The following is an 8,599-nucleotide window of genomic DNA, read 5'->3' as shown; positions in this document are numbered from 1 at the left end:
TACAGTAGAATATAATAGACAGACAAGCTTGTAATAATAAAGCAGACTTTACATAGGAATGTCATTACAGTTTTCTCAGACAGTAGACATAGGGTCAGATGCACTAAGCTTCAAAAGTGATAAAACTGAGAGTGATAAACAACCAACCAATCAGCTCCTGCGTGACATTTTTCAAACATGGTCTGTGACATGGCAGGTAGGAGCTGATTGGCTGGCTGTTATCACTCCATTTTATCACTTTTGAAGCTTAGTGCATCTAGCCCCTAGTGCATCTATAGTAGCGCGTCATCTCCATATGTTCTTCCACCTTAACAGTGATGCCCATGGCTGGAGTGATGCTTGCCGATGGAGATGTGGCTGCTGGAGCTGAAGCCGCCCTTGTGATGATGGTGGCCACCTGCACTGTGGGACGTTCCTCCTGAATGATGTTTTCCCCCAGTGCTGGAGTGCAGGACAGCTGAGAAGGATTTGTTAGACCATTGTTATTAAGCAAATGTAAAGCATAAAGGTAAAACAATTTTTATTTGTAAAGATAATATTTGTAATAATATTTAAAACTAAAAACTTAACCTTTGCAAATAAATTGAATTTATGAGTAAGGGTTAAATCTTTACAACCGAACACTTCAAAGAATAAGAGTAGAAACAAAGGGGGGAAATTACTAAGATGGTAGTTGTATTTTACATGGGATGTTGCTATGGGCAACCAATCAGAATCGACTTCTTATTTATTTTGCACCTTCTTAAAGATAATATATTTTATCTGATTGGTTGCCCATAGCAACATCCCATCTGAAATAGAACTCACATATTAGTAAATTTCCCTCAAAATATGCACATAAATCAAGATCATCATCATCATCATCATCATTATTATTATTATTATTATTATTATTATTATTATTATTATTATTATACTTACAAATATTAACTGGACCCTCTGTGGAGAGCCTGGAAAATACAAAATTACAATATTTTTATTAAAGTTTAATTAATACATAGAATTCTGTATGTGCATGAATACTATAGAATAGGGTGTGATTGCTTTTCCCTAAGACAAACTGAATATTGGTAGCTTACCTATTTGAGCCAATTATTACACTCTACTTCCTTTAAAATTAGGTGTATTAGTGGCATCACTAGGGAGGTGCGAGCTGCACCCAGGTGTTACACCACAATGATGACTCCTCCTAAGTGACAGAAGCTGGGTGCTGCATTGTGACATTACATGCAGCACTTGGCTTTTGTCACAGGGTAGGAGCTGGCCCTGCAGCCACAATAGTCTCAGGGACAGCCTGCATTGAAAACACACCTCTTCTGGTGAAGCCACTCCCCCTTCTAATGAAGTCATGCACCCTTTGTAGCGGCATGTGCTTACAGTAAAGAGGACCTATAAAGGTAGAATAGGCTGGGACCACTAGGGGGCTAGAGTGATCAGAAAGATATGAGGACAGCCTACACATATACAGTATATAAGTGTTTAGTTTGTGTAGATCTAATTAAGAACACTCACCTGCACTCCTCTCCCTCCAGCATCTTCTTATATGTGGCAATCTCAATATCCAGAGCCAACTTGACATTCATCAGTTCCTGGTAATCCCTCAGCTGGCGAGCCATGTCTTGCTTGGCCTTCTGTAGAGCGGCCTCCAGCTCGGCCAATTTGTTCTTTGCATCTTGGACAGCAGCTTCTCCACATTCTTCAGCCTCATTAATAGCAGCTTCCAGTGCAGCCCGCTTCAACCAAAAAACACATGGTACAGTAAACACAGTATAAATATTGTAATTTTTTTTTAGGGAGATACAATTAGTTAGGAGCTCTTAGTAAGTACATGTGCAAATGGGTCTTCTGAATTCATAACCAGGATGGCAGCAGACTGTCAATGATATTCCCGTTAGGTGATGGCAACAGTCCCTGTTTGTTATTTGGTTGCACATCACTGCCATTTATGGTATGGAAGAGGTCAATTTTTTAGGCCTCTGTGATGGCCAACTTGTGTGGCACCAAGAGCCACCTGATGTGGGAGAGAGATCTGATGCTGCATTGATGGAAGCAACTCCATCCACAACTGAATGAGGCCCATGATGCAAATGTTCCTGCAAAACTTAAAGCAGGCTACCACCGCTTATTGCAATCACAGTGCGAGTGTCGAGTGTGAGACCCATTCGTGGTTAGAATGAAGCCGGGCACATCCATATGCATTCAAACTTTTATCAATTATTATGTATTATTAATATTATTATTGTTATTGCAAATTATATTGTTTAACTTCCTTATGTCACTTTAATTGAAAAATATTGTAAACACCATGGGCCTTAAGGCCAATACACACTGGGCAACTTTGAGCTGAAACCTGCTCAAAACAGCATGTTTGAATAGCTTTCAGCTCAAAGCCGCCCAGTGTGTATGCCCCGGTGATGAGCGGTGACCACTGCTGCGCACTCCTGCATCATCGCCGGGAAAGCCGTTCATTTGCTGGTAATACGCTGCACTATGCAAAGCTGTCCTCTCCCAGCTGACCGCGCCAGGCAGGGTGAAAGCGGCTCAGTGTGTATGCACTGACAGGCTTTCCCTCCAGCGATGATAGTGATCATCTCTGTCCACACACGCTGGGCATAGTTGCCCAGTGTGTATGGACCTTTATTCAGAGCCGCATGCAATGTGGATATTGGCAAATGTGCATGTGCAGACGGTCAGAGATGTGGCATATAAGTGGTGGGCATTCCTAGGTGGTGACTGGGAGGTCAGTAGTTCAGTGGGCGTATTATGGGAGATTGTGGGCATGTCAATCAGGGAATGAAACTGCAGCTGCCATAGAATGGGTGCAAGTTTAGGTACAATGATTGTCGAATATACAGAGGCACCAAACGTTATTACTGCATGTTCTGATGCTAAAAGGGGGAATCTCAGTCTTACACGTTCTGATGAATAGGTTTATTCTTTGCCCTGCACAGATGTACACAAGGGAAGGAGTATTTAGTGGCATTTGCCTAAAGTGGCAGGAGGGTGGCTGCCAAAAGACGCCCCCTGTGTGTTATACTGTAGCTCAATAGAAACAATATAAATAATATACCCGGGATGTATCATGGCCTGTATAGTTTATCCATATAAATCTGTGTATACAACTGATCAGCACACACTAGTTGTGCGGTACCTGGGATTTGGCACACTCAATCTCCCCTTTGAGTTTTTGAATTGTTCGGTTGAGTTCGGCAATTTCGTTTTTGCTGCTCTGCAGATTGTTCCCATTTCTTCCGGCTTCCATGCGCAGGTCCTCAAACTGCAACGCAATAGATAATGAAAGTATGAAATAGGGAGTTATAATACACATGTTAATAAGTTTGATCATCTTCTACCTAAAACATAGGTACAAGGTATTACTAAAAGCAACAGATAGATACGCATATAATATTTTACTTTTGAAAACATATAATAGAAATTTGTATTTGCACAATATACAAAGACTAATTTCACATTTTTTTTTGGAAATTTTGAAAAGTTTAAGCCCCCCCCCCCCCCCCATCTCATTCCATCCCACTCTGGCTCTATTGCTGTTCATTTTACTATGTGTTGTAGGTTCTTATAATACATGGGGCAGATTTATGAAGCAGTGGTAAGGGGGGGGGAGAAGTGAGCCGGTGTAGAAGTTGCCCAACCAACCAGCTGCTCTGTATGATTTTGTAGTATGCAAATTATAGATGCTACTTCAGTGCTGATTGGTTGCCATGGGCCATTTCTCATCTGGCTAACTCTCCTCCATTATCACTGCTTCATACATCTGCCCCCATGGCCTGCTGCGTGATTAAGTCACAAGCCTCCTGCCCTTTCCATCATGTCAGTTCAGTCTGATGTTCTTCCAAGGCTCAGAAACAGTAGTATCAAATGTATTTTTCCTAAAAAAAAACTGTAGTAAATTAGGAGGTGTTACTAGCAGAAGTCTTATCTTGCAGCAATCCCTTCGTGGAGAGAAGCCAATGAGAAAAAGGACCCCAATCTTCATAGAAATGAATCCCTGGGGCACTTTTGAAAACATCTTTTATAAAGCTGGAGAAAGCTTTTAGGTACATACTGTACCCTTCATCCAACAATGCAATTATGGAGTAAGGTTATCTCATAACTCCACGTGTGTCAGACTCACCCGTGACTGATACATGGCTTCAGCCTCAGCTCTGCTCCTGTTAGCAATGTCCTCGTATTGCGCTCTGACCTCAGAGATGATGCTGTCCATGTCCAGGTCTCGGCTGTTATCCATGGACACAACCACTGAGGTGTCGGAGATCTGGGCTTGGAGCTGACCAATTTCCTGCACATTAACAAAAAGTAGCACAGTAACTGAATACAGCCTAAAGTATACAAACATTAAATAAAATCGCAAGGAAAAAGATTACGTCTATTCCCTTGCAAATCTTCAGATATTTACCGCATCATACAGGGTCCTCAAGAAGTTGATCTCATCAGCCAGAGAGTCAGCCTTCGCCTGAAGTTCAGCCTTGTTCATGAAAGCGGCATCAACATCCTATAGAACGGATGCGAGCAATATGTGAACACCAATGTGTAATGTAGGGTAACGTGACATAAAATCCCAATTTGTGGAATATAATCACTCACCCGCTTCAGAGTAACAAATTCATTCTCAGCAGATGTACGTCTGTTGACTTCATCTTCATACCTTTGGAGTCACATACAGTATTTTGGTATGTTAGACAAATTCATGGAAGGAGGATGCACATTTTATATATATGTGTATATATATATATATATATATATATATATATATATATATATATTTGAATGATATAAGATATAAGATCTTATAAGGACTGTTAGAGACTGCACAAAGCAATGGAGAAGAGCAACCACTGTAAGTTACGCTGTTGCGATCACTGATGGGAGAACTTAGTTGGTCCTCAAATTAAAAAAAAAATGTTTGATCACTGTGGAATTGACTCTTAAGGGGACATTTACTAAGATGGGAGTTCAATTTCACATGGGATGTTGCTATGGGCAACCAATCAGAATCTACTTCTTATTTATTTAGCTCATTCTAGAATATAATATATAGTATCTGATTGGTCTCCCCTAGCAATATCCCAAGCTTGAAGTTAATCTTTGCAGTACTGATGTAGATCACCATTTAGAGGACTATAAATAGTAAAGTATGGTAACACAGCATCGATTGTTCCACAGTGGTTGGCATCTTAGACACACTGCTAATATGACAGAATGACAATGCGCAGGTACCATGGACAGTGGGGCTGGCAAAGCTTGAATATGCTGTGCGTGACTCTCACATTAACCTGGTCAAAAAGGCTACAGGACTATTATGAGTGAGATGTGGCCTGCATCACAAAACACCACACATCGTTGTGCTTTATCTCTGACATTACACCAATTCCGTTGCAATGCAAATACTAATTCTAAGTGCCTAGTAGTTTATCATAGTTGGCTATTTTAGAAAATAATCATGTAACCGATGCTACAGGATACTGGAATAGAACGAGATTACATCTGAGATCGGACATCTCACCATTAAAACAATACAGTGAATTTGAAGTTAGTCTTTTGCCAGAAACACAGTAGAATATATATCAGTTTACATGGGAAAATATCAGTACCTTCTCTTTAGTTCTTCTACATTTCCCTCCATGCTGTTGCGTTCTGCATCCAGACGAACCTTCTCACACTCCAGGTTCTCCAGCTGTCTCCTAAGGTTGCTGATAAAAGCCTCAAACAGAGGTTCTATCTGACACCTGGCTAATTTCTGGTCCTGTAGAAGAGACCACTTGGTCTCCAACATCTTGTTCTGCTGCTCCAGAAATCTCACCTATTATAAGTTTTAAAAAAAGTTAAGAGTATGAATAAGAGCGCAGGACACTTGGTTTGTATAGTGGTAGTATGTGTCTACTTTTTTTTCTGTTTATGTTTTTACATATCATTTTACAACCACTAGGTTAAGTGGCAATTAATTAGTATATTTATGTATTTCTGATCCTTCAGACTTTAACACTATAGCAATTGCAATGCAGCACCTAAAAACTTAATTTTTTTTTCTTCTTCATTGTACAAACTGTGGGGTAAATGAATGACCATTATGGGCTAGAATCTGTATCTGTGCAGTTATCTACACTGATACTGTGTATCTCCCATGCATGAAGCATACAAGATAGGATGCTGATAGCTGGGGCAATATATGAATACTTGGAAGATTTGACTTTTCTATTGATATTGACAGCTGCAGGTGTCATTGCCCATAAACCACAAATGGTACAGTGCAGTCAAGGCATGCGACATCTGCGAGACTCGTGAGATCTCGTCCATGCCCAGTAATCTGGCCAGAGGAGAGACACAGTGCATCAGCACAAAGCTGATGCGCTTTGGGCTGACTGCCAACCATTGCATGAGTGGTTGGTGTTTTCAATTCTTGGGGCTGCTGCCTCCTTCTTTGTATCGGCAAAGAGGTAAAGCAGGAAACATTGTGCCTGTTAAATATTGTGTGGGAGCCTCTACTCCCATATCATTTTATTTCACTATGGTAAACCAAATATTCTATGGTTATTCCTTTTTTTCTATCCACTACAGTGAGAATTCAAAATGGCTGCATTATGAACTTTTAAAATAATATTCTAAAAAAAAGTAACTTCTGACTACCACTGTGTTTGCAATATACCGGTGTAGTCTTTAGTATAGGGCATATTCAGTTTGTTCACCAAAATATACTGTATCATAGTTATTCTGAGGTGAACATAATTTGTTTTGATGTACATCATGAGCAAGTTTGCTTGGAATATCTCTTACCTTATCAATAAAAGAGGCAAACTTGTTGTTGAGGCCTTTGATTTGATTCTTCTCCTCTGTCCTCACTCTCTGGATGTTTGGGTCCACCTCCAAGTTCAGAGGAGCCAGGAGACCCTGGTTGACAGTAACATGGGTGATTCCTCCAGAACCGGATAGTCCTCCAAAACCATGACCGAAGCCGCCAATACCAAATCCAGATCCATGTCCACTCTTTCCATGAAAGCTTCCCACTGATATCTTATGTCCTTTTGATCCAATGCTGTGGGCACTCTTACTGCTGAAGCAGTGCTGGGCCTTGTGACCATGTCCTGCCTGTTTAGTAGAGTGTGAGAAGATGCTGTGTGAGCTGGAGTGCTTAGGTGCCACAGAACAGGAGCTGAAGTGCTTGTGTCCAGAGGATGCGTGCATGGAGTGATGAGACATGATGGGTTTTCTCAAAAAAGGTCTACAGAGGAGTCTTTTTACTACTGTTCAAGATGCTCTTCCTGTGCTACTGAAAGCAAGTTCAACCTTTTTATACTTGTAATGGGTGTACTCACTACTATAGACACTGTCATTACTGCCTATGATGCTAGCTTGGTGACATTGGTTCCTCCTTTTTTGATTGAAAATAAAACAATCACCCACCCGTATTTTCAAAGCTGCGACACTTTTATTAGAAACTGATGTTTTGCAATAAAACGTTGATGATGATAATTAGTAGAAGCAAAATGAGTGGATGTTTTATACTGAAAATAAACGCATCCCTGTTTTGCTTAAAATGTGTCTAAAAACTGCATCCCTGTTTTGCAAGTGAAGAGGAAGATTCATTTAATTATTTTTCTGCTAATATAATTGAATTCTTTTCTGTTCTAGCTTTTTATATAATGTTATTAAACTTAAATAAAGTATATTTCAATGATGTATCTTGAGGTACTGTAGCTTGCATTTATGTTGTACAAACACATCAAACACATGAAATGCACACAAATATATTTTATTTGTGCATAAAAAAAGGTTTTAAAACATGAAACAAAGTTTGTGTTCTATCCCAGGTACTGAATTTAAATGCCAAACAATAATTTTCTTGCAGATATTTAGTGCCAGTTACATATCATGTCCCCAGTAGTGCCAGTTACATACTGTTTCATGTCCAGTAGTGCCAATTACATATCATGTTACCTGTAGTGCTAGTTACATATCATGTTACCTGTAGTGCCAGTTACATATCATATCCCCAGTAGTGCCAGTTACTTATCATGTCCACTGTAGTGCCAGTTACATATCATGTCCTCAGTAGTGCCAGTTGCATATCATGTCCTCAGTAGTGCCAATTACATATTATGTCCCCAGTAATGCTGTTACAGATGTCCCCAGTAGTGCCAGTTACATGTCATGTCCCCAGTACTGCCAGTTACATATCATGTTACCTGTAGTGCCAGTTACATATCATATCCCCAGTAGTGCCAGTTACATATCATGTCCCCAGTTGTGCCAGTTACAGATCATGCCATCAGTAGTGTTGTTACAGATGTCCCCAGTAGTGCCAGTTACATACCATGTCCCCAGTAGTGCCAGTTACATATCATGTCCTCAGTAGTGCCAGTTGTATATCATGTCCTCAGTAGTGCCAGTTACATACTATATCCCCAGTATTGCTGTTACAGATGTCCCCAGTAGTGTCAGTTACATATCACGTTCCCAGTAGTGCCAGTTACATATCATGTTACCTGTAGTGCCAGTTACATATCATGTTACCTGTAGTGCCAGTTACATATCATGTCCCTAGTAGTGGCAGTTACATATCATGTCCCCAGTAGTGCCAGTT

General features: G+C 40.3%; 1 protein-coding gene across 1 annotated transcript; it reads right to left on the bottom strand.

Moving 5' to 3' along the window:
• Window positions 1–1,508: 1,508 nt before the first annotated feature.
• On the bottom strand, window positions 1,509–7,215 carry LOC146059161 (keratin, type II cytoskeletal cochleal-like). Its single transcript, XM_083171282.1, has 7 exons — window positions 6,793–7,215; window positions 5,613–5,821; window positions 4,606–4,666; window positions 4,418–4,513; window positions 4,136–4,300; window positions 3,152–3,277; window positions 1,509–1,733 (listed from the first exon to the last, which is right to left on the bottom strand). Exons 1-7 carry the CDS (start codon window positions 7,213–7,215, stop codon window positions 1,509–1,511), a joined length of 1,305 nt encoding a protein of 434 aa, XP_083027408.1.
• Window positions 7,216–8,599: the final 1,384 nt, after the last annotated feature.

The sequence above is a fragment of the Crinia signifera genome, chromosome 2 (assembly GCF_055691185.1).
Source record: "Crinia signifera chromosome 2, ASM5569118v1, whole genome shotgun sequence".
In the NCBI taxonomy this organism is placed as follows: domain Eukaryota; kingdom Metazoa; phylum Chordata; class Amphibia; order Anura; family Myobatrachidae; genus Crinia; species Crinia signifera.
Note: the sequence above shows the minus strand (reverse complement) of the source record. Positions and strands in the feature narration are given on the sequence as shown.

Bases quoted from the DNA above. Each gene is read 5' to 3' on its own strand.
- LOC146059161 (XM_083171282.1), bottom strand. From the start codon at position 7,215: ATGTCTCATCACTCCATGCACGCATCCTCTGGACACAAGCACTTCAGC. The intron at 4,667-5,612 runs GTACTGATATTT...GTGACTCCAAAG, and splicing joins GTAGAAGAACTAAAGAGAAG to GTATGAAGATGAAGTCAACA. The intron at 1,734-3,151 runs GTACCGCACAAC...TTTTGGTTGAAG, and splicing joins TTGAGTGTGCCAAATCCCAG to CGGGCTGCACTGGAAGCTGC.